The sequence below is a fragment of the Myxocyprinus asiaticus genome, chromosome 22 (assembly GCF_019703515.2).
Source record: "Myxocyprinus asiaticus isolate MX2 ecotype Aquarium Trade chromosome 22, UBuf_Myxa_2, whole genome shotgun sequence".
Classification (NCBI taxonomy): domain Eukaryota; kingdom Metazoa; phylum Chordata; class Actinopteri; order Cypriniformes; family Catostomidae; genus Myxocyprinus; species Myxocyprinus asiaticus.
The window spans coordinates 1,405,001-1,432,500 of NC_059365.1; the positions used below are offsets into that span (position 1 = coordinate 1,405,001).

General features: G+C 36.4%; 1 protein-coding gene across 3 annotated transcripts in view; it reads left to right on the top strand.

The window, feature by feature from the left end:
• The window catches only part of LOC127412747 (amyloid beta precursor protein binding family B member 2-like), a 51,148-nt gene that overhangs the window by 22,300 nt on the left and 1,348 nt on the right, over positions 1–27,500 (top strand). For 2 of the 3 annotated variants that reach the window (XM_051649358.1, XM_051649360.1), the window contains 6 exons: positions 11,631–11,745; positions 14,376–14,451; positions 21,595–21,678; positions 21,749–21,864; positions 22,806–22,988; positions 24,482–27,500. The exon at positions 24,482–27,500 is cut by the window's right edge and continues 1,348 nt beyond it. In XM_051649358.1, coding sequence (XP_051505318.1) covers positions 11,631–11,745; positions 14,376–14,451; positions 21,595–21,678; positions 21,749–21,864; positions 22,806–22,988; positions 24,482–24,637 — 730 coding nt within the window. In that variant the 3' untranslated portion in view covers positions 24,638–27,500. The remainder of the gene's footprint in view (positions 1–11,630; positions 11,746–14,375; positions 14,452–21,594; positions 21,679–21,748; positions 21,865–22,805; positions 22,989–24,481) is intronic. The other variant, XM_051649359.1, reaches the window with a different exon arrangement.

Below are 27,500 nucleotides of genomic sequence, written 5' to 3' on the forward strand. Positions count from 1 at the left end.
GTAAAGCATTGATTAGTTATAAAAAATAAAAAAAAGTGGCATAAGAAGTTAATATTATTTGTTTTATTTCCATATCACTGACCAGAAGCCTTTTACTGACCTACAGTCCACAGAGATCCGTTTCGCAATTTAATTGAGGTAAACTTGGGCCGTTTTCACAGAAATCGTTCTTGCATCCGTGTGTGTTATTTTTGTCGGTCTATGTACACATGCGTCAGACATACTATTTTGGAGCATCTCGCAGGTGTTGCTTCAAGTTTCACTGGTTTTCAACGTCTCTAGCCATAAATGCTGCATTTTTAGTACGCTGTGTTAAGTTGAATGCAGTTTGAAAGGGTAAAAATGTTTGTTCTGTTGCGCTTACTGCCCCCTGCTGACTGTGACTTGCAAAAACAAGAAGGTGGTACATCGAACTTGAATAGAGCTGTTCAGCCATGACGTCAGTTTGTAGGTGAACCCGAAAGTCTAATTCGCCATGGGTTCCCTCGGGATTTTCCTATGGGTTTTTATCATGGGGTTTTTGAACTTATGTGTAAAATAAGGTCTGTGTTAAACATTACTTGACGATACGTGGACATTTTGTTGTACAACATAAATTACACACTTTCAAATCTCCAACATGAATTTTTAAGCTGCCGTGTTTTTATAAAAAAGTATGTAATTTAATACGTCTTCAGAATTCATGTTTGAGATTTGAAAGTATGTAATTTATGTTGTAGAACAAAATGTCCACGTATCGTCAAGTAATGTTTAACGCAGACCTTATTTTATTCATAAGTTCAAAAGCCCCATAGGAAAATCCCGAGGGAACATATGGTGAATTCTCTTCTGGGTTTTTGGACTACAAGCTGAACAGCTCTATTGCTCAGTTGGTAGTAAAATTCATGCACAGTCTGGTGGCAAAATTAATTCCGAATGAAAACAAATTTTTTGACATGCTATTTTTTTAATGTAATTAACGTGCTAAATCAACTGCCTTATTATAATTATTTTAATAATTGTTAATATTTTAATATTATATGTGCTTGCTATTTATTATGAATTTATAATGTTTAATATTTATCAAATATTCTTACGGTTTAAAAACTCCTTAATCTCTATGGATCCGCCGGCCAAAGGGGGGCGCTATATTGCGAAAAACATTTACGCTTAAAACGTTAAAGTCTCCATATACAAGTCAGGCATATGAGGTATCATTTGAAAGCTTAGAATCTGACCTTTTCAGAGATAACCATCAGTTCTGCATTTATGTTACTTAAAATAACAAAATAAGGCCTCAAAACATTTGTGTTTAAAATTAGCGCCCCCTAGAGGGAATGGGGTAGAAATATTTATCTGAAAATTAAAGTCCTTCACATAGCACATAAATGGACAAGTCATATATCAAATGAAAGCACAATCAGGAATGTAATTTTGTTAATTAAGTTAATTTTGTTGCCCTAATACCACAATTCAAAAGATTTTCAAAATAATCACAAAGTGAAATGTGATTTCTGTAATTCATCAAATACATACGTCTCATTTATGCTCCGATAACTGCTGCTGTAAGCTCCAAGTAGCAAAAAACTTTGCTTTTTCTAAAAAAATGTCAATTTTACTTGTCTGTGAGTTTGCTAGTGTGAATAATCTAATGTTATATCTTAGATGTCCAGAAGAAAATATTCCATCCTGAATGAAAAGCATGCAAAACAAATCATCAGAAAAATATATTTTCGAATATTGATGATTATCGCAAAGGGGGGGGGGGGGTAATCTTAGCTTTCTAATGACACTTAGAATGAGCTTCTAGTCCGCTCAGAGGCCGAGATATTCAATGAAATAACAAGGGTGTTGCTTGAACTGAAAATTAGACTGAATGTCTATGGACGAGCACATCTGTGAGGGATAAAATGCGTTAGAGCGCCACCTACATTTCAGATCTGTATATTGTGATGCAGACACATACTGTGGGATTTGAGACTGGGCAAGCATCAAAGATTTTTAATACACATTATTAAACGCTGTGCCCACAACACATTATACTGGTCAGTGTAATGTCGCAGAAATCTCATTGAAGTAAATTGTTGCCTTACAACCCACCAGTCAGTGGAAACAGTTATGTCACAGTGGTGAACTTCATGACCAACTTGTTTTCAATTTAGGACAGTAATATTGCTCATATCACACAAATTCAATGCTACTCTCTGCGATCCACGCACAACTTACCACGTGCCCCATTGAGAGCGAGAACCCCTAATCGCGACCACAAGGAGGTTACCCCATGCGAATCTACCCTCCCTAGCAACCCAGTCAATTTGGTTGAAGTTGAAATTAACTTTGCCAAATCCGCATAGGTCGTCGATGCTTACGCTGCAGATATCCATTTTAGCGCTTAATAGTGTATTAGCTATGTGAACTTGAATGTGTTCACACAAAACTGAAATCTAGCCTATCCGATAGCATGACTGAAGGAAGGAGCTTCTGATTGGCTTACTCATTTTGGTAAGCATGCATACCATGGCCATTTGTAGCGGGCATGAATCAGTTTGAATGAAAGTACCATGTTGAATGAAAGGGTGGTAAACAATGCTTTGAATCAGAGAAAGCATAACATTAACTGCTTATACCTGAGGGTGGCATAACATAAACTGCTTATACCTGAGGGTGACATAACATAAACTGCTTATACCTGAGGGTGGCATAACATAAAGTGCTTATACCTGAGGGTGACATAACATAAACTGCTTATACCTGAGGGTGGCATAACATAAAGTGCTTATACCTGAGGGCGGCATAACATAAAGTGCTTATACCTGAGGGTGGCATAACGTAAAGTGCTTATACCTGAGGGCGGCATAACGTAAAGTGCTTATACCTGAGGGCGGCATAACGTAAAGTGCTTATACCTGAGGGTGGCATAACATAAAGTGCTTATACCTGAGGGCGGCATAACATAAAGTGCTTATACCTGAGGGCGGCATAACATAAAGTGCTTATACCTGAGGGCGGCATAACATAAAGTGCTTATACCTGAGGGCGGCATAACATAAAGTGCTTATACCTGAGGGTGGCATAACAAACTGCTTATACCTGAGGGCGGCATAACATAAAGTGCTTATACCTGAGGGCGGCATAACATAAAGCGCTTATACCTGAGGGTGGCATAACATAAAGTGCTTATACCTGAGGGTGGCATAACATAAACTGCTTATACCTGAGGGCGGCATAACATAAAGTGCTTATACCTGAGGGTGGCATAACATAAACTACATATACCTGAGGGCGGCATAACATAAAGTGCTTATACCTGAGGGCGGCATAACATAAAGTGCTTATACCTGAGGGCGGCATAACATAAAGTGCTTATACCTGAGGGCGGCATAACATAAAGTGCTTATACCTGAGGGCGGCATAACATAAAGTGCTTATACCTGAGGGCGGCATAACATAAAGTGCTTATACCTGAGGGCGGCATAACATAAAGTGCTTATACCTGAGGGCGGCATAACATAAAGTGCTTATACCTGAGGGCGGCATAACATAAAGTGCTTATACCTGAGGGCGGCATAACATAAAGTGCTTATACCTGAGGGCGGCATAACATAAAGTGCTTATACCTGAGGGCGGCATAACATAAAGTGCTTATACCTGAGGGCGGCATAACATAAAGTGCTTATACCTGAGGGCGGCATAACATAAAGTGCTTATACCTGAGGGCGGCATAACATAAAGTGCTTATACCTGAGGGCGGCATAACATAAAGTGCTCCAGTTGTGATGGAATGTTATAGAGAAAAAAAAAATTCTAGTGCTTGCTGCCATCTAGTGGAATAAAATTATACTTTTCAGATAGAGGCAGAGTGAACAGAACCAGAATTACATGTTTACAAAGTTAGGACAACAACAAAATTATTATGAATAACTGGAGTCTTTTTTGTTTTTATTTGGGGATTCTCTGAAAAATTAGACCAATTTTTTGCAGTTAGTGCACAGTATGTGTGAATGGTGAGCTTTCAAATTGAAAAATTGAGGGCGGCAGCCCAAAAATGCACCAGAGTTTAAGTTTATTTTAGTCTATAATCATTGTAATTAATTCCATTAAAACAATAGAAATGTATATGTCCTCATTTAATAGCAAAGTGAATGTGTAGGGTTCAGTACATGTTACGTTTAACAGCATTTGTCGCATATGTTGATTACCACAAAAATTATATTTCAACTCATCCCTCATTTATTTAAAAACAAAAGCAAAAAAATGGTGTTTACAGTAAGACACAATGGAAGTGAATAGCTTCAGTCCATAAACATTAACAAAATAAACAATTTTAAAAGTATAGCCACAAGACACATACATGCTAACATGATTTTAGAGTGATAAAATCACTTACTAACCTTATCTGTGCAAAGTTATATCCAATATTGCAACTTCCTTTAAAAATTGTTTTATTTGTCTATTGCAACTTCACTTTTTGAACCCAGAACATTCCTAGTTTAATGTATTCTCTGTATCAACAGTTCACATACATAATTAGTATCTGTTTGACATCCTCTTCACAGCATCACCTGAAGTGCAGAAGTTCAGCTGCTCCGCTCTTACTACCGTGTGTCATGAGTCTTTCATTTTGTGTGCATGTGTGTAAGCTATGAATACTCACACGGTTCAGACAGACAGAATGGGTTCACTGTTAGGGCTCTGAGACTTCTGGCTCACACACACATTTGTGATTTAACATGTCAAATAAAGTCTCTTCATGTGGGGAGAGAGAGTTTTTATTCTGATGTGTCAGTTCTGAAAGTTTGTAGTGGAATTCAGTTTTTAAACACAGAATGTATGATGAGGAGATACAGAGACAGTTATCAGGTTTACAGCTACACTGAGAGTAAAGTATTTTGTGTGTGTGTGTGTGTGTTTGTGCGTGTGTCTGAGGAAATCGTGCCATCCGTGCCAGAACATTTCTGGAGTTTTATTTGTTTGTGTGTATTACCATTTCATTTGAAAAAGTTACTGCTGAAATTTCAAGAAGTCAGATTTTGCCACATTAGGCTTAAGTCTAACCCTAAAGTACGGTGACAAATGGGTCGACCAGTCCTGACAAAGGCTTAATCCCAACGATAAGGAGTCAAAAGTTCAGTTGCGCAAATGTGTGTGTGTGTGTGTGTGTGTGTGCGTGTGTGTGTTGTTGGTTTTGTTTTTATTTTTTGCAGTGGCTTTTTACAATATGTTGGTTTCAAACACCTAGTTCAAAACCCTCTTAAATTATTTATAGTAATAATAATAATATTTAACCCTTTAAGTTTGGCCTGCCGGTGTGAGAAAAATAATTGTCAATATTAATAACTACAGTCTTGACCAACACAAAATAGGTATCGTTTGAAAGATTAGAAGCTCTACTTTATAATGCATGTAGACATTATGACCAAAACTGAACAAGTGCTTTGAAATTTGCAGACAAATCAGAAGTGTTCTGTATTGATAATTTATTAAAAGTTGCACTGTACATATTATTGCAATCAGTATGTAGGGCTTTACTGGTTGTTTAGATCAGTGTTACTATCAGAAATAATTAATAATTATTTCTTTAGTTATTAATTAATATTTAAATTAATTAATTGAATCTAACTCATTAAAACCTCATATGGGGCTCCAGTAAATGTAGTGCGCTACGTTTAGGAGCGGGTTTGGTTATTAGAAATAATTAATAATTATCAAAGATAATTATTAATTATTAAAATCAATAGAACATTGATGAGAAGCAATGTTAGCTTTTTTAATCCTTTAAATCAACAATTATCAAAGATGATCGTTAATTGTTAACATCGATGAAACATTAATTAAAATTAACACTAGCTTATTGATCATTCAAATTCAACAATCATCAAAGATAATTATAAAAAAAAAATCAATAGAATATTAATAAGGATTAATATCACCGGGGCACCACCCTGAAATCAGGGACTAATAACCAGATAGTAAAACAGTCTCAATATTAGATTGTTTTCTTAGGAAAATCGACATCCGAAGAATATCGATTTTCAGGAAAAAACAATGAATGAAGGTTTGAATCCGAGCACTGACATCCCGTCAGCATGACACAGGTGTATGCAAAACAAACCAAAACACTTCTCTTTGAAATATAAACAAAGTTTATTTATGCAGTAAAATCAATTAATAATTAATACAATGCAGTCAATAAACTTCCAACTTACAACTACAAACTAAACAGTGATATGATTATATATGGAAATCTAAATAATCATATAACACATAAGGTGTGTGTGTGTGACAGTGTGTGTGTGACAGTGTGTGTGTGTGTGTGTGTAAGGAGGGACGTGCACAAAATGGCGGACGTGACTCTCGTGGAGAGTATGTGACGTGAGACTTCCGGCCAGGGAATATGACCGCGAATGGGGGCGGAGAGAAACCAGTCAATGGTGTCTACAGTTGCCGCGTGTATCCGCTTGTACGATAGCTTAGGGACAAAGCTAGGCTTTAGCATTTAAGCTATCTACGAGCCAAAATGTGTGCCAGAATGTTTGTGAGGGGTCGCGTGCCTGCGTGTGTGTGTGTGTGTGGTTAGTACGAGAGAGAGAGAAGTGACAGCCCTAAAGCCGATTTCGCGATAGTGGGAGAGAAAGCAGCTGTTAGTTCATCGCTCAGAGACGCGGTGGATGGCTCGTAAACAGTCCCGCGTACTTTGACTATTTAATGGATGAACTCAGTTGCTGTCTCACCCGCGATGGCGAAATTGCACAACAGTCCAGTTTGGTTGGACCACAATACAGCAAAACAAATTCATGATAATTAATACCCTGAGTATTAATGAGCGGATATGGCGGTCCGTAAACTGTACAAGCAAAAAACCTTGAAACACAAGAATAACACACTATAATATTCTATCTCTGCCCAGACGTAAACCTCTTACTTGAATCGCATGAGGACACAGGTAGAATGTGTTTTCCTCCATCCTTTAACTCCGACCCGGTTCCTTGAGGCTCGTGTGATGACGGGAGGCCGTTTCCTCGCTCTGTCGGCGGGCGGTACGGCTGTTGATTCTCGGCGGGCTGGCGGAGAACTCAGAAATGTCGACTTGAATGAAGATGGAAGAGAAATCTTTAATCTCTTCACTTCTGTAGGCAAACGGATGAAGATGTGAATTGCTCGGCGGCCTCCTTCGGATCCGTTAGAGTGTTCGGTGGAACACAGAGTAATCTCAACTCGTCCAGCGAGATGGAGATTGTATGGCTACAGTTTCAAGTCGGACGTTACTTCCTTGTGCCACGAGGTTGCACCTGAGAGCAGCGAAGAGCTGCATCCACACGCTGCAAACAAAATTGCTGGAAGCAAATCCCGAAAGCATTTCAGAGGTATTTCAACTCCTGATGATGTCATGGTTTGAGGTGCATTCTGTTGTGTGCCTCATCCAATAGGAGTTGAGAGTTCGATCCTTTAGTGAGCAAGGCTTCATGGGATTTGTAGTCTGTTTTGGACTCCCTTTGTTTGATTTTGGCGCGATTTTTATCAGTATAATTTACGACTTGGAATGTGTCGGCCTGAGTTAGGTTTTACGACTGTGTTAGGCCTGCCTTTGTCTTCTATCTGAATACATGAGGCCCAACAAGTAAAAACATAAAACTCATCAAATATCCATGTGTTTTACTCACAGACAAAAATATAGCGAGTAATAGCTAAGTATATGTCTCTGACAATTATGTTGGTGTTGCTTATTTGCCTCGTTTTCAGTTCAACTTCACAAAACATAAACGGAACATAAAATATCACATACTATTATTTAGAGGAGGTGATTATCTTTCAAACGAGTCCACACACAAGATAATCAGATGTATAGATCATTAGATAATCCACATGAAGCACAATGTTACATATGACCACCAGGAGATGGCGCCAAATACATGACACAGACTCAATGATGACTCAAATGACACAGAATGAAACTCATTCTGTGAAATCTCATTACTAAAATCATGTCTGCATGCTATACAAACCTTTAGTTATTGTTGTGTTTGCATGTGTAATTTGTGTGTTACTTTTCCCATTGTTGTTTTTTAATGAATCATTTTGTGTCTGAAAATTGTTCACAGTTTTAAATTTGTCTGGAAAGCCTCTAATAGTCTGTTTAATGCAGGTGTAGATTTAAACAGAGATTTAGATTTTGTTTTTGTGGTTGTGGTTGTGGTGTTGGGGTGACGGGAGAATATGTGCCTGCCAACTTAACCCATACAGTGTGAAAATTTGCCCTGATATTAGGGCAAGTGGTCACACAAGGTCACAAGGTTCAACGAACAGTATCTTTTTTCCTGGGCAATAATGGTGGAAATGTTCAGAAGCTTTTTTGTAGTCAAGACTTCAAAGTTTTGAAATTGACTTTCAAAAATAAACCTACCCTAAGAAATATTCATTGGAGTAAAAAGTGTGACAACTAGCCCCAGTCTCCCCTATATATATACATATATGTATAATCTGTTCGCAAAACAAACTAATGAAGAATTTAATTCACTTTCACCAAATCCATCTGAATAATTCATCTTACAGGCAGACAAACACGCAGGTCTGTTCGGTAACTTCCTGTTGTGTTCTGTGATTGTCTCATTAATGCAAACTCTTGCTGTTCTGTCTGACAGGCGCTGTAATCCATCTCGAATAAATGTCACTCCTCACATAGTGATATACTGAAACAGCACTGCAAACTGTGTCATTGTTTTAAGTATTTGTGTGTGAAGTGTTGAAGGAGCGATTTCACTAACACACACCGGGTTCACATGATCTGATCTTTACCAAACTTCAATTTATGATTTTACAGCTGATCTGAAATATGTTCTTAATGTTACCTGTCTGATCAAAACACCTGACACTGTTTCATGGTGTCGTTTGATTCAGTGTAAGAAGCTGTTACTTTAAGTGCCACATAACACAACATAACATAATCTTTATGTCTTGTTTTTTTCCTTTCAATAAAGGAGTGGACTTTATGTATAAATGACTGGAATGCTCTTGCGCTGACTAGAGGACACGACCACACACAAAACTGACACTTTTGAGTGCACTAGTCCTTTAATTTAGCCAAAAGAAGACAGTGTTGCTAATTTTGTCAAGTTTTATTAAACTTTTATTTGAAGACATGGAAATATTACTAAAAAGTCTGACATAACCACCGCAGAGAAGAATTACTGATCTTATGTTACACATTTAAAGATGTTTTCTGTATGGGGGGTATCTCAGCGAGTACTGATGCTGACTACCACACCTGGAGTCGCGAGTTTGAATCCAGGGTGTGCTGAGTGACTCCAGCCAGGTCTCCTAAGCAACCAAATTGGCCTGGTTGCTAGGCAGGGTAGAGTCACATGGGGTAACCTACTTGTTTTATTAACAACATTTAAAAACAAGACACAAACACATACTTCCCAAAATGTTTTTTAAAACCTAGTTAAGGTGAAAATAGCAGACTGTAACATCAAACGACACAGGCCAGTGATTTTAGCTAAAAAAACTACATGAAGCACGAAAGCACTGTAACCAGGACTTTCACCCTAAAAATGAGCTTTTTTCAGCTTTTAACATTAAGTTATATTATTCTTGGTTAGAAATGAGTGAAAATGAGACACACCTTAAATCACTGTGACATTTTTCTGCTGATCGCGTCCGCTTGTTTTGAAGTTATCAGGCATCATGGTGCATGTAAACTGCACATGCTCCTTGACCTCGTGAATAAGCCACGCCCCACGTGATGTCATCAGACTCGAAACTTCGCCCCAGGTCAAAACAGTGCCACAAAGTGAAGTGCAAAGAGAAATGAAGCGCAAAGGGAAAGAGGTGCCGTGAACATTAAAAGGAGCATCGCAAAGAAAAAATACTTTCCGCAAAGTGAAACTCAAAGAAAAAGAAGTGTTGCAAAGAATTGATGCCAAAAGTCTGTTGCAGATTAACCCAGTTCTTGGGTTTCATTAACAGACACAGCTTTGTCTTTTGAAATACTTTATTTTTTTGCAAATATATAAGGCACCATATTGTCTCCATAATTCACCAGCTGAAGTTTATGGATGAGGAATAAAAAAATGAGGAAAATAGAAACTATCGGCATAGACTTTTGCAGATAACAAATAGTAAAAAATACAATAAAAAAAAGGAATATAAAAAAATATGGAAAAAAGTATTGGCATAGATTTTTGCCAATAACCAACTGTTACATTTTAATAAATATATATATATATATATATATATATATATATATATATATACATACATACATATATATATATATATATATATATATATAGTAGGAAAAAACAAATCTATCGACATAGATTTTTGCCGATAACCGATAGTAAAAAAAAAAAAAAAAAAAAAAACAACTATAAAAAATGAGGAAAAAATCAACTATCAGCATAGACTTTTGTCGATAACCGATAGTTAAAAAAAAGAAAAACTATAAAAAATGAGGAAAAAAGAAACTATCGACATAGATTTTTGCCGATAACCGATAGTAAAAAAAAAAATAAATAAAAAATTAAAAACAAAATATATATATATAAAATGAGGAAAAAATCAACTATCGGCATAGACTTTTGCCGATAACCGATAGTAAAAAAAAATAAAATAAAAATAAAAAACCTATAAAAAATTAGGAAAAAAGAACTATCAACATAGATTTTTGCCGATAACCGATAGTAAAAAAAACCAATAAAACAAAACCTATAAAAAATGAGGAAAAAATCAACTATCAGCATAGACTTTTGTCGATAACCGATAGTTAAAAAAAAAAATATATAAAAAATGAGGAAAAAAGAAACTATCGACATAGATTTTTGCCGATAACCAATAGTAAAAAAAAAAAAAAAAACCTATAAAAAATGAGGAAAAAATCAACTATCGGCATAGACTTTTGCCGATAACCGATAGTAAAAAAAAATAAAATAAAAATAAAAAACCTATAAAAAATTAGGAAAAAAGAACTATCAACATAGATTTTTGCCGATAACCGATAGTAAAAAAAACCAATAAAACAAAACCTATAAAAAATGAGGAAAAAATCAACTATCAGCATAGACTTTTGTCGATAACCGATAGTTAAAAAAAAAAAACTATAAAAAATGAGGAAAAAAGAAACTATCGACATAGATTTTTGCCGATAACCAATAGTAAAAAAAAAAAAAAAAAACCTATAAAAAATGAGGAAAAAATCAACTATCGGCATAGACTTTTGCCGATAACCGATAGTAAAAAAAAAAAAATACAAAAAAATAAAAAACCTATAAAAAATTAGGAAAAAAGAACTATCAACATAGATTTTTACCGATAACCGATAGTAAAAAAAAAACTATAAAAAATTTTGAAAAAAGTATTGGCATAGATTTTTGCCAATAACCAACTGTTAAATTTTAATATATATATATATATATATTAGGAAAAAAATTAACTATCGGCATAGATTTTTGCCGATAACCGATAGTTCCAAAAAGCAACTATCGGCATGTTTAATCTGTAAAACCAATATATCGGTCTACCTCTATTATGGAGAATGTTCAGGCTGCACAGCAGTTTATAGTGACAGGAAAACAAAAAACATAATAAAAGTAGTGATTGAATCGCTGTCTGTGTGAACACACCTTAAATCTCTCTTTTTTTTTGTGTTCTAGGGATTTTGCTTATGTGGCCTGTGACAAGAACACGCTTGTGTTAAAATGTCACGTCTTTCAATGTGACAGTCCAGCAGAATCCATTGCCAGTAGCCTGAAGCTCATCTGCTCCACGGTGAGACCAAACAATCATACAAATGTCCAAAGAAACATGATCAACCTCAACACAATTCTTTTTGTCTCAGTCTCTCACTAGTTTCGTGTAGTCAGACTTTTAACAATCAGATTAAAGTCTGGTCCATAAAGCTGCTTATTCTGGTCAAGAACTGCCTACTTGGACAGGAAGAGACCATCTGACTGACATGTAAAGCGGCCAATCACAGATTATTTTGTTCTGTTTTTTGTTTTATGTGATGTTTAGGGGCAGGTAAATTTAAAACCGATGATGCCACAATAGAATTTCAGCCCTTCCAAAAGTAATAATCTCTGAGTGTTTCATTTACATACAAATCTGAAAACAAAGTGGAATATACAGTAACAAATCTATTTATTACTATATTATATACAGTACATACAACTTTGTCAAATACAGTGGATTTTCCAATACTGATAACTAAGGTTTTGGAAAAGGCTGATAACCGATAAATCTGCGATAGTTTTTAAAATGTATTTATAAAAATGTTATAGTCTTTCCTTACTATGACAGGCACAGACAAGAGTCAAAATGAATTATTGTGCAACCAAAAACCCACTAAAAACCAGAAAAACAAAGATTAAAGCTGGACAGATTTAGATACAGCAAATCCCCACGAGGTGTCAGTGAGCGCGTTTACATGCACGATCTTACACCGATTATGCAAAATAAGCCGACAATGAGTGCGATCATGTAAACGCAATAACCCGTGTTCCTTTATCGGTGTAAAGGCCATAAATGGCTTATGAATATCCTGGTCGACACAGGTAGATTTTTGCCCATTACGCCGATTTCTCGTGCCATGTAAAACACCTCACCCGGTGAGGTGTTTTACATGGTTTGCTTATCAGCGGGCTCAATGATTGTTTTTATTTCACCTCTAGGGGCCGCTGTAGACTCCTCATGCGCCGGCCACAGAAGAACTTAAAAACGTAAAAAATATTGGCTAATATGTATGACAATAGTTACCAATATACTGTATGTATATATATATATATATATATATATATATATATAAAAAGCAACTATCGGCACCAATTAATCGGTAAAACCGATATATCGGTCTACCTGTATTCAGAAGTGCTAATTGTAGCAGTCTGGGAACTTTGTTTCTCGGTGGACTAATAGAAACCTGTGTACGCTGACTCCTGTAAATTATGTAAATTTAGACACACTGATTGGTTGCTAAAACTGACGAAAAAGATATTTTTAAAAAACTCGCCGTTATGAGCAAGCTCGTGCCATTTTTGTGTAGTATTGTAATGTTTTGTCTCACAAGCAGGAAGTTGATCTAAATACAAACCAGAAGCCAGACGGACAAGAGGGGGCCTGGGTAGCTCAGTGGTAAAAGACGCTGGCTACCATCCCTGGAGTTCGCTAATTCGCTAGTTCGAATCCCAAAGCGTGCTGAGTGACTCCAGCCAGGTCTCCTAAGCAACCAAATTGGCCCAGTTGCTAGGGAGGGTAGAGTCACAAGGTTGTGGTCGCTATAATATGGTTTGTTCTCGGTGGGGCATGTGGTGAGTTGAGCGTGGATGCCGCAGTGGATGGCGTGAAGACTCCACACGCGCTATGTCTCCGTGGCAACGCGCTCAACAAACCACATGATAAGATGCGTGGGTTGACAGTCTCAGACATGAAGGCAACTGAGATTCGTCCTCCGCCACCCGGATTGAGGCGAATCACTACGCCACCATGAGGACTTAAAAGCACACTGGGAATTGGGCATTCCAAATTGGGAGAAAAAGAGAAAAAAACAGAAGACAAGAACCAGTAACTTAATCTTGCTCATGAATATTAATTAGAGGAAAAACTCTTTGTGCTTTCTAGTCATCAATAAACGATTCGACTGAAATCAGTATAGTGTGGATTTGTATATTCATAGTGTGGATTCAATTAAGCAGTTAGAAAAGATTCCCACAACAGGATAAACGTGTCCTTGTGGTAAAATATCGTTGTGGTTCGTAACTGACAGTAGGTCAACAGACTTATCTGAGAGTGTAAAAAAGCGTGTTTGGGTTTGTTGTGATGTTATCATCAAGCTTTGTGCAGTTTGTGTATGTTTATTTAGCTATGTTTTGTGACATAATTGTCTCTAGAAGTGAGCCGACAAAACCTCCCTTTGAGAGATCGACCGATATTGATTTTTTACAAACGTTACCAATGCAGAACCAACATTTAATAATTGTTTTATTTATGCCTTTTTGTACAATGTTAACAAAAAACCTCTAGACTACAACAATAAAAACATTATATAATTTTTCATAATAATAATAATAATAGTAATAATAATAATAAGTGTGGGGTGTAATCTGATTACAAAATAATTAGTTACAGTAATCTAATTACTTTTAAATCAAAAAGTAGTCTGTTATTTCCTTGTTAAGATAGCTTAGTAAACGTGTGTGTTTGTGTTTAATATGCGCTGTCCATCGTCATGCATTTAAAGTTGCACAGTCAGCACGTTCATCCACAGGCTTTGATTAACAGTGATTTATACTGGTTAGATTAATCACCTACACGAAGAGAGAGACAGAGAGGATAGAGGGATGAATGGAGAAGTGTGTTTGTTCTCATCAGTCTCTCTCTCTCTCTCTCTCTCTCTCTGTCAGATTATGGCCGAGCGGAGAAGTGCTGGTTCTGTCGCAGGATCTTCATCTCAATTCAGTTCAGATGTTCCTCTCAGAGGTAAGAGCTTCACCAACATATCAACACTGAAACCAGCACAACAGATCTTCATTGTGATCTAAAGGCGTATGCTTAAATGCTTAAATGCTTAAATGCTTAAATGCTTGAAATTAGTGTTGTAGACACATATAAACTGCGCTTACATATGAAGACTAAAATTGGATTTATTATTTTAAAGTGGATAGTTCTGTTCCTGGATGCTGATTGGTCAACAGCTGTGCTTTATTCATGATAAATACCTTATAAATACCCTCTCTTACCGTATCGCTTAATTATAACATACAGTGAGTGGTAAGATAGATTATGTGTTTAACATCTATTTCAATTGTTATGCCATTGTTTTGATGACTTGACTATTATTATAGTCACAATAAAACTATGTGACGTATTTTCCGCAGGTCTCTGTGAAAGTTTGCATTTTAAGTATATTGTGCTGTGGTGATTCAAGTGGGACCCACCGGTGGCGCTATATTGCGAAAATATTTACGCTTAAAACGTTTAAGCTTCTGTATGCATAAGTCAGGCATATGAGGTATTATTTGAAAGCTTAGAATCTAAACTTTTCAGAGATAACCATCAGTTCTGCATTTATATTGCTTAAAATAACAAAATAATCCCTCAAAACATTCGCGTTGAACATTAGCGCCCCCTAGAGGTAATGGGTAAAAATATTTATATGAAAATAAAAGTCCTTCACATAGCACCTAAATGGACAAGTCATATATCAAATGAAAGCTCTAATTCTCAGGAATGTGACTGTATATTTAATTGTGTTGTCCTAATACCACAGTTCAAAAGATTTTCCAAAGAATCACAAAGTGAAAAATTATTCTGTAAGTCATCAAATACAAATATCTCATTTATGCTCTGATAACTGCTGCTGTAAGCTCCAAGTAGTCAAAAACTTTATATCTGCTCTTATCTTAGGCAGTTTTCTAAAAAATGAGCCACTGTTTACTTGTCTGTGAGTCTGTGCTAGTGTGAATAATCCAATGTATGCCAACAAAATATGCCATCCAGCAGGAAAAGCATACAAAACAAATCATTAGAAAAATATGTTTTCGACTATTGATGATAAATTTATATTTTATATATATATATATATAATCACAAAGGGGAGGATCTCAGCTTTCTAATGACACCTAGATTGAACTTGTAGTCCACTCAGAGGCCGAGATATTCAATGAAATAATGAGGGTGGTGCTTGAACTGAACATTAGACTGAATGTCTATGGACGAGCACATCTGTGAGGGATAAAATGCGTTAGAGCGCCACCTACATTTCAGATCTGTGCATTGGGATGGAATGTGATAGAGAAAAACATATTTTTTCTAGTGCTTTCTGCCATCTAGTGGAATAAAATTATACTTTTCAATTTGAGGTAGAGTGAACAGAACCAGAATTACATGTTTACTTTTTAAAAAAAAAGGAAAAAAGCAACTTTCTGTTTACCATATGATTATAAAAACATACAATATTATTTATTAATAATTGGAGTATTTTTTATTTATTTTTTATTATTATTATTTTTTTTACAATGAATCCACAGTATGTGTGAATGGTGAGCTTTTAAATTTGACTGTGAAATTTGACTGGGGACGGCAGCTCAAAAATGCACCAGAGTTTAATGGCAAAATACAACACATCACTACGATGTAAACAGATATAATGTCACTCTCTTGGAACAGTGGCAGTATTATATTTTCATAATGTGATATGCCACCGATTAATGATAATTACAGTGTATTGTTGGTAATAATAATAATATATCTGGAGAGTTTAATACAAATATAAAACATTCATATTATATACAGTATTTTCACTCACTTGGTTTTCATTGTACCGGAACAACTATAACAACAAGCAATTTTGTTGTACAAATTGCTTTTTCTATTCTTTATTTGTAAGTCGCTTTGGATGAAAGCATCTGCTTAATGACTAAATGTAAACAGCCTGATTTATATGTGGAAAACAAGTTCTAGACACATGACTGAAAAGCTCAAAAATATCTTATTTGTGCTGCAGTATGCATCCATAAATAAAGCTGTGTGTGTGTATGTGTGTGTATGTGTGTGTATGTGTGTGAGTATGTGTGTGTGTGTGTGTGTGTGTGTCTCTGTGTGTGTGTGTGTGTGTGTGTGTGTGAGTATGTTTGTGTGAGTGTGTGTGTGTGTGAGTGTGTTTGTGTGTGTGTGTGAGTGTGTTTGTGTGTGTATGTGTGTATATGTGTGTGTGTATGTGTGTGAGTATGTGTGTGTGTGTGTGTGTGTGTGTCTGTGTGTGTGTGTCTCTGTGTGTGTGTGTGTGTCTCTGTGTGTGTGTCTCTGTGTGTGTGTGTGTGTGTTTGTGTGTGTGTGAGTGTGTGTGTGTGAGTATGTTTGTGTGAGTGTGTTTGTGTGTGTGTGAGTGTGTTTGTGTGTGTGTATGTGTGTATATGTGTGTGTGTATGTGTGTGAGTATGTGTGTGTGTGTGTGTGTGTGTGTGTGAGAGAGTGTGTGTGTGTGTGTGTGTGTGTGTGTGAGTATGGGTGTGTGTGTGTGTGTTTGTGTTTGTGTGTGTTTGTGTGTGTGAGTGTGTGTTTGAGTGTGTGTGTGAGAGAGAGTGTGTGTGTGTGTGTGAGAGAGTGTGTGTGTGTGTGTGTGTGTGTGTGAGTATGGGTGTGTGTGTGTGTGTGTGAGAGAGTGTGTGTGTGTGTGTGTGTGTGTGTGTGTGAGTATGGGTGTGTGTGTGAGTATGGGTGTGTGTGTGTGTGTGTGTGTGTGTGTGTGTGTGTGTGAGTATGGGTGTGTGCTGACCTCAGCAGATCACTTGTGGTCTCTATATTTCCTAAAGTCTGTAAATTTCAGTGATTTCTGAGACAATTAAAGAAGAGAGAGCTGAAGTTCTGCTGACGGAGTGTGTGAGGGCTGTTTGCTGGAGTTTCTGCAGTCATGACCCCATTAAAAGCTAATGAAACAGCTTGTGTTGCAGTAGTTTATTCAGACGTGTTGCTGTACTGCAGAGAGAATCAGAGGATTACTGATACACTCTCCTCTTTTATACCCTTATCGTCTTCCTCTTGCTGTCTTACTCTGTATTTTAACTCTCTATCTGCAGTCGTCTTTATCTACTTCTCTTGATTATTTGAACATTTCTTACTAGTTTTCAGGGGTAAACCTCCCAATGGTATTTTTGACTTGTCTTTTAGTAAAAAAAATTAAATAAAAACATTTACTTTACAAATAGTTTTTCTTGTTTTAAGCATAAATGTACTATGTTAATTTGTTTTCAAATTTATTTGTGTTCAAAATGTATTGGGGTTTATGCTTAAAATAAGAAAAAAACGATTTGCTAATGGGGGGAAAAATTAAACTTTTAAAATCTACCTGGAAATGTTCCCTTAAATCAAGTTTTATTTTATTTTCCCCTATTGACATTTTTTTTCATAAGCATAAACGTTACTACATTTTGTTCGATATCTCAGGAAACAAGAGAAAATATATATATTTTTTTCTTGTCATTGTCAATTTTTTTAAGATATGTGAAAAAAAAAAACAATTATGGCATTTAGCTCTAAATTACTAAATTACACCACTCATTTTTATATAAAACAAGCATATTTCATGGTGTCTTCACTTCAGTAAAAAACCTTCACTTCAGTAAATTGAAAGAGTGTCAAAACATCACAATTTGTCATGCATTTGGGGTCTCTGGTGACATCTGCTGGAATAATAATAATAAAAAAAGAAATTACATGAAATAACAAGTATGTCCAGTAGATGGCTCCAGTGCTCCATGATTTGGCTGATCTCTATAAGCTCATGTTCTAACAAACTTAATTTCTAGATATTATCACAAGTTATGCATTGGATATATATTTAGACATTATATATAAAAAAAATATTATTTGTCAGATTGTAGCATTTTTTCAGATTTTCAGATTTTGCAATGATGCTCTAATATGCTGTCAAACCTGACCATGGTGTTACAGTAAAATCTGATTGTGTTACAAAGAAAAGACAGAGTTATTATTTTGTTACCTGGGCATAAAATTCTAGCATAAACTTTGTCACACAGGGGTCAGACTCAGACTTCAACCTGTGTGGTACGTTTGGTATATATAGAGAGGTTTGTCTACACCTGTGAGGGCAAAATGTCCTCATCTGTAAAAACAAAAACTCTTAACTTGGTCAGATGATGTTGATCTTCAAATCTAGTCATATGCACATATTTGTGTGAAGGTGAGGGTTAGGTTTAGGGGTTGAGTTTGGGAATAGAAAATATCATTAGCCTGATATGAAATCAATTGAAGTCAATGAGAGATCACTAATATAATCAAACAAACCTGTATGTGTGTGTGTGTGTGTGTGTGTGTGTGTGTGTGTGTGTGTGTGTGAGTATGGGTGTGTGTGTGAGTATGGGTGTGTGTGAGTGTGTGAGTGTGTGTGTGTGTTTGTGAGTGTGAGTATGGGTGTGTGTGTGTGTGTGTGTGTGTGTGAGTATGAGTGTGTGTGTGAGTGTTTGTGAGTGTGTGTGAGTGTGTGTGTGTGTGTGTGGTTGGGGGGGGGGGGGGGTGTTTTCTGCATTGTGGATGTTTTATTGATTTTTATTTGACAAATAAAATAAAAAATACACTATATTTTAGAATTTCCCATTAATTTCCTATGGTGGGTCAATTTTGACCCGAACACTATAAGTGTCGCTTTTTTCTTTTTTTTTTACAACCACTTAGACTTATCGAATCAAGGCCAGATTTTTTGTGTGTGTTCAGATTGCTAATGGAGGAAAAGTCAGCAGTGCTTGTACCACTCAGACACCCCAACACCACAAGAGGGTTAAAAATGTTTCGATATTTTACTGGAAAATTAGACAAAAATAAGTAAGTTAAATAAAATTATTTTCTTGTAGTGAAACGTTTAGTGAGGTATGTTTCTGAAATGTGCAAACATAATTTGCCAATTGGGTGAAAAAAAATGTAATTTAAGATAAATTAACTTATATGAAGTCTTATTATTTTACACAATTTGCTTCTCATGAAAATGTATCTTGTTATTTAGATGTTTGGATATTTTTACTGGAATACAAGACAACAATACAGATTTATTTATTATTTTTTTGCACCAGCCGTATATTTGTTTTGCCTATATATATATAAAGCACTAAACTTGTGATGATACATTTTCCACTTAAAAGATGTGCAACAGCGTCTGTAGTAGACTGTTTTGTGTCTCCTTGATTTTATTTGCACGTCAAATCAGCAACAATCAAACAGTCATTCTTAATTTGCAACTTAAACCTTGCATTAAATTGCAATTTCTAATAAAGTTATTAAAACTTAGTTACTCTTGGTGTGAAGGCCTGTTTCACACCAAGAGACAAATTGCAAACAAAAAAATATTTTTTATGTCTTTGAGAAACTTTGCATACTTGAACAAAAGCAAATAACACTCCTGTCATTCACATGGTTTAACCCTCCTTTGGTATGTGCAGTTATTTTTGACTGGAAGGGTCAGATATGTAACCTTTTTTTATGGTGATGATGATGATACCATTTCTTCTTCCCTGAAGTAAGAACAATACAATTATGCATTTCTTTTGGGATTTTATGCTATTTGGTCTTGTTTACATGCACATTTAAAAATGTTGCCATTAATTAGCATATACAAATAAGCACATTTCTAAAAGATTCAGAACCTACACTTCTATAAGTTGAAACATTAAGAAAAATGAGAATGTGACATAAATTGGAGGCAGATTGCTGCCATCTGGTGAACAAAATATAAATAACATGAGTTGAACACCATGTCATGCCAGTAACAGCCAGTAGATGACTGTAGACACATACTGTGTAGTCTGATGACTTATTGTAAACTAATTTTATATTTTATCACAAGATATGCATTTGGATATATATTTAGAAATTATCAAACTATTATTGGTCAAAGTTTAACATTTTAAAATTGATTTGAAGTGTCAGTTTTGGCAGTTTATGTCATTATGCTGCAATCAAACCTGACCATGGTGTTACAAAGAGAAGACACAGAATAAGCATTTTTCTTCCAATAATTTATTTCAAACATAAAAATGTAATAACTCAAAGTAAATGCATAATAATGTTGAGAAAATGAACTTCAAGAAACAGAAATGAACTACAAAATTCTGAAAATTAAATTAGAGTATAAAACAGAAGAGTCAGAGTAGATATTTTGCAATTTCAAACTTTCTATAGTAAAAATGTATTTTGCAAACATATGTGTGTGTGTGTGTCAGACTGATGTCATCAGCTGGAAAACAACAGATGACGTGTATTGCCAACAATGACCAAAAGATGCTTGTATAGTTCCACTTATTGATGCCCTTGTTCTCTCTCTGTGTGTGTGTGTGTGTGTGTGTGTGTGTGTGTGTGTGTTCTGCATTGTGAGTGTGTTATCGTCTCACCCCTTCATTTCTGAGTGTGTGTGTTTAGCACTGTGACTGATTTGCTTTTTTTTGACAAACATAAACCAGTTCATTTTTGTGTGTGTTTGTGTGTGAGTGGGTGTGTATGTTTTGCATTGAGGATGTTTTAGAGTCTCACCCTGTAATTGCTGTCTGTTTTTTCCGCATTGTGGCTGAATTATTGATTTTATTTGACAGATAAAAAATTAAAAAATGCTCTGTTTTTTTGGTCTTTCCCATTCATTTTCATTAGTTGGTCAATTCTGACCACGAATACCAAAGGTGTCACGTTTTTTTACATTTATTTTAAGACTTCTCAAACCAAGCCCAGTTTTGTATGTTCAGATGGCAAATGGAGGAAAAGTCGCCAAGTCTTGTACTGCTCAGATAAAGGAAACGAGGAAAAGGTATTTCGGTCAAAAATGATCGGAAACCATAGGAGGGTTAATGTAAAATTCAAAACTTTGCTAAAATGTAACAGACATGTTGACATTCCAGAACATGGGTCACATTTTCATTGCCCTGTGAGATTTTACACTTCATAAAAAGGCGTCCATAGGAATGCATTGCTTTGTTTAAAAATCTTGTCACACTGAAAATTTAGTGTGGTGATTCCCTCGCCATCATCGTGATGAATTCCTTCCTGATGTGACTTTGATGCATGACAACAGCACAGATATCGTCTGTTATGTTCAGGTTGTTTCTCATCTGTGTGTTTTCTCAGTAGAGTTTCCAACACCAAAGACTGACATCCAACACAGTTTCCATGTGCTTTATCTCGGAATGACCTCAGTACTGAGACCAATAGGTAACAAGCACACACACTTGCTATATTCTGTTGCATCTGTATATATTGACTGTATAACATTGTCTATCAGGAATGGACATGATAAACGGAGCGATAGACAGTCTGATGTCCACTGCAGGGAAAGAAGACTGGACACCCGTCGTGCTCAATGTCGCTGACGCCACGATCACTGTCATCAAAGAAAAGGTGAGACTCCAGATCTGTTCTGATTCTTGCACACATCTTTTTTTTATCAAAACATGTATTCGAAACATCTGATGGAACAGAGAGGCTCAATCATGCCCATGAATTCAAATGCAGAGCGGATTGTGATATAAGACTGGTGGATGCAAGCAATTATTATTATGATTCTTTCTCAATTTGATGAGATGTAACTTGTTTTTCGAATGATGAAAACACACCAAACTGTGCATGCATGAAGGGCATGTGCCTAATTGCATTTTGTGTAATTTTGGGATGGATGGGATGGATGGTTGCCTAGCAACTAGATTTGCAATATTTAGAACGTCAGCCCTGCTGCCCCATTTGACCTCGAGGCTTCAAAATTCATATAAGAATCCCTTTCATCATGGAACAAATTTGTCAACCATGATTTTTTCCCACAGTATTTGTCATTTAAGGTAAAACTCGTCCATCGAACCACTCGTCCAATGGATCAGGGATTGTTTTTACATGCCATCTTTAGAGATGCCTTTTCTAAGTTTGCAAAATTGGTAATGCTTTACAATAAGGTTAAAATAAGTTAATGCATTAGGTATCAAGAGCTAACTAGGAAGAACAATGGTTGCATTGTCCAATCAGAGCTCTTCTAAAGACGTTTTAAGGAGAGACCGTTAAAGACATGTTTGCATTTTGTTTTACTTTAATGGATGCAATAATGATGGTATTTCTCAAAGCCACGGTGAAAGTGTTTTAGTTTATTGTTTCTTTTTGCACACTAACATGCTAAATCTAGCAATTTCTCATGGAGCAACAAACTAAAATATGAAGTGTCAGGTGTCAACGTTGAGCTGTAATATTATAGGCCAAAGTCAACGTCTTTTCAATAGCTCCTTACTCCTGTTATATTTGACTAATTCCTGCTTGCAGTTTTATTATTGTCATTTCTCTCATATCTGTTTGAGCAGGAAGAGGAGGAGGAAGTCTTAGTGCAGTGTCGCGTGCGGTTCCTGTCGTTTATGGGTGTCGGTCGCGACGTCCACACGTTTGCGTTCATCATGGACACGGGAAACCAGCACTTCCAGTGTCATGTGTTCTGGTGTGAACCCAATGCTGGGAGTGTGTCAGAGGCCGTACAGTCAGCATGTGTGGTGAGTCTCGTATACACAAACATATTTACACAAACCAGCTGCATATAATACAACAATGACTAAAGGTTTGCATAGCATGCAGACATGATTTTAGTAATGAGATTTCACAGAATGAGTTTCATTCTGTGTCATTTGAGTCATCATTGAGACTGTGTCATGTATTTGGCGCCATCTCCTGGTGGTCATATGTAACATTGTGCTTCATGTGGATTATCTAATGATCTACGCCAGTCATACTCCTACTCACGGACCGAACAGCACCAAACTTAATGATATCGAAGTCAATAAATTAATTTCAGACAACTTTCAAACATGATCGACTGGGCACCGTTTACCAAGTGCAGCGCAGCCACTCTCTGTCTCTAGCAGTGTTGAAGAAACACCAGCTTGGGTCCGCGTCCTATCCAATTGCATGTGTTTATGCAAATTAGGTTCGTGACAAGATCTGCATCCTATCCAATTGTGTGCATTTATGCAAATTAGTGTCATGACGAGATCCACGTCCTATCCAATCGCATGCATTAGGCTGTAGCAGAAAAATATAGTGAGCAGCAATATAGATACTGGCGTCTTTCGCTAAAACACACTGCAGAAAACAAGAATGAAGTAAAGTGAACTTCATGTGTCTGAAATGAATCCGACCGTTCAGCTAAACCAGGTTTGTGACAAGACAACGTGCTTCCAGTGCACCTTTAAACAATTACGTTTATTTCTTCGTCTAAAATTGCCGTTATTATGATCAGCAGTCATTCAGCTTCAAAACGATGTATATATATAATGTCAAATAAGAAAAATAAGAAAAAAAGTAAATTGACTCGATAGTTTTTGTGATTTTTCAGCAGTTTCCTAGGCTGAGAATCTCAGATTGTATCATAATCTATATCATTAAAAAATCAAAACGTTTTCTTTACAATGATACCAAACACTTTTTGTTTGTTTTTTTTAGTTATAAGTCTTTAATTTTGAGTATGCCACTGAAACAGGAAATCTTTAAAAACACCTTCAGGGCTTAAAGGGTTAAAATGTAATAATTCAGCCCACATAAGATGATGTTTAGTCCAAACATGCCCAAGCAGTGTGTGCATGCATGCAGGAGAGAGAGATTTCGGCTATTAATTGATTTTAGATGACCAGATGTATTTTTAAATATTTTGAGCAATATATTTAAAATTATGAATACATTAATTGAAAAGACGGTATTTTATATAGGCTACTGTATACTTTTCTTGTAATGATTTCTATGCTGATAATTCCCTCACATGGAGAAAAAAATTCAACGGAATTCAGCGGAGCGCCAGAACCCAAACAAAAAAAAAAAAAAAAACATTTCAACGGAAACATTTCGTTTTTCTGTGTTAATGGACAGCATGCCACAAATGCTTAAGCAGTTTTGAACCTTCAAGCATTTCTTTATCTGTTTGAATAATTATGTCGCTTTGTAATAATTTTACAGTAACTGTATATTATACCACTGTAATTCTCTTTTCTTCCAGTTGCGATATCAGAAGTGTTTGGGGAAGAGCAGCTCCTCGTCCCCGCCCACTTCTGACTCCGTAACACGCCGCGTGACGTCCAGCGTGAAGCGTGGGGTCCAATCAATTATAGACACTCTGAAAAAGAAGCCCGCCCCCGAAGTTCCCCACCAGTGACAGAACAGAACAGCAGTGATGGACAGCAGGTGGGGTTGTATACTTAATGATGCAGCCAATGAGAAACACACAACCCAACGCGAAGACGACAACAAAAAATGACAAAAGATTAATGAGGAGCGCTTTTCGAGAAGAACTTTACCTTTGACCTTTAGTCATGTCAGTGTGCGGAATGAAGCATGCCTATGCCTTACACCAACACACATGTTCTCACAGTATTTTCTCCAAGTGTTTGGAGAGTGTCGGAGTGAAATCAAAGTTCATAGATCAATGTTGTTCATGTGTGCTGAATTCAGATTTGAATTGTGTGTTCCATTTCACAGCACCCACTCAGTCAAACTATTCACACACTTGGGAAATTAGATCTTTTGAAATTTTTCTTCTCTTTCTCACGAAATTTTGTGGATATTTTCCGGTGTTGGGTAGCAGGTGAGGAAAGGTTTGTGTAAAGTGTCAGATTTTAGTGTGGCTTCACAGAGCTCACATATCATGGTGATATAAAGATGTGTTTTCTGTACTTGGGAATGATGTAATACACTGGAGTTTGTCTGTGATATCTGTGTGCTCCGATTTATACTGTTACAGAGAACGAATCGGGAATTGTGAATGTTTTATGAAGGTTTAATCTGGTCACACATGCACTCTCCTTTAATTAACAACACGGCTAGAAACATACTCTACACAAGTCCCATTTGACACATTGAACAAACTTTAGTCCTCAAATGTCTGAGCCACTAAAAAAGATGTCCCTGGACCATAATAATAATATGGAATATTCCTGCCATCAGTGCAATTGAAGCTTGAAGTACCAGCTGTTTTCAGCAGGGGGCAGTAAGCGAAACTCCAGCTGTACAGACAGCAAACACACTTAGACTTATTTGACACTTGAGACAGCACAAGATGAGAACGTGTTCTTGCGTTCAAACAGAGCTGGACGGAGCACAATTCCAAATGCTGTTTTTCAAAGTTTCAAAATACGTTGAAGTATACAGCGACCTAAAAACATGACGCAAATGACGCGGAACACACTCATTTAGCCTTTTAACAAAGTTAAATGTAACAATATAATAATAAATTAAAGAAATTGCATATATATATATATATATATACATACACTGTATATAATAATAATAATAGTAGTAGTAGTATTAGTAATAATAATTGTGATTATTATTACTATTACATTAAGTATTACATTATACTATACGCAAGTTGTATATTTTTTAGTCGCAATTTCTTCAATTCCATGCATCAAGCTTTTATTTTATATCAAGCATTTATTTTGACGTGAAGACTTTTCCGCGTCTGTGTTGTTGATGGCAGTTTCACACCTTCGAAAGACGTTGGTTAAATGGCCCAGTGTGATTATAAAAGCACAAAATGCTGCGATTTAATTATAAAAATATATAGTCTGCAGGCACTGCGCACTTTACAGTGAATGTGCACTCTCTTCTGTCATCTACTACAACAAGCACAACGCATGATGCTCATAAAATTTGGTGTTTTCAGTGTATGAGCAGCTTCACATATTCACTTTGAAGCGTGCAGCACATACAGACTGTATATTTATTTAATTAAATCACAACCTTTTACATTTTAATAATCACACTAGGACATATCATGATTTTAATTGGATTAATTGTCCATTTCAGTGTAAAAGGATTAACTGCATGCACTGATAAGCGTGTGAGCACTTGAAAGCAGTCGTGTGACACACCGAATTGAGTCTGTGCTCAGTACTACCGGTACCGCAGAAACACTGGTATCGGCATGGTACTGAAGTACCGGTACTTTCAACATCCCTACTATAAATGTTGCTTTAAAGCCAAAATTGAATCAAAAACTGACCCTATTTGCTTTCTTAATACACATTTATGTTCTTATTGTACACGATTTTTCATCAGTGAACATTATTTCATAGAAAAGAATGTCTTTATAATATTTCATAAAAATATAGTAACTTGCTTCGTCTCTGAAACGACACCAGTTGACATCAAGAAGTCTTCTTATTTTCCACCCCCTGCTGAAAAGACCAGCAATGATGTTCACCAGCTTCTGTGAAACTGCACACCAGGCTTCTTAACTAGCTTAACCAGCTTCATTAGAAAGACCATGCAGGTCAGCCAACTTCACCAGCTTGGTTTTGCTGATGAAAAGCATGGCTATGCTATACTTGAGAAGCACCAAACCAGCATTAACCAGCTTAGACCACTATGGGAATTGCATGCTGGTTGAGCTGGTAGTGATATAGACACTCTGCACCATCCAATCAATTGCCACAATCCATCAAGTAAAATGAGTTTTCACATTGACTTCAACTTTCCCTCAGCAAGATTCTCCTCAAACTGTTGCTCCGTGATGAAAGAGAGAAAACTGACTGTGTAGGAGGCCAATGCCAACCATAGCATCCCTAGTGGCAAATGCCGAGAATGCAACTTGCGTTATGCTACAAATCGGCAAACCTCACAAAAACTGTCAAGAAATATCCTGGTCATATTCAACCCCCAAATGAATACAAAAAAAAATATTAAATTATATTTTGCACCAAGACAATGAAGTCTACATTTATGACCATTAAGATTTTTTGCAGGACACTTAAAGGTGCTGACGATTTTAGCCATTCTAGGATTTCCACAAGCTGTCAAGATGAACCGTTGGATTAGCCACGCCCTTTTTCTAACCCCCCCCCCCCACCCACTCCAAAGATACCAAATGAGCTTTATATGAGACCGACACAAGCAGAAACGGTTGTCAAAAACAACAGCAGCAGCAAAACAGCGCCCTCAACTGACAACTGTTATGAACAACATGGCATAAAAATGGCATTAAGCCTCAATAATAACTACAATACTATGAGAGTGTG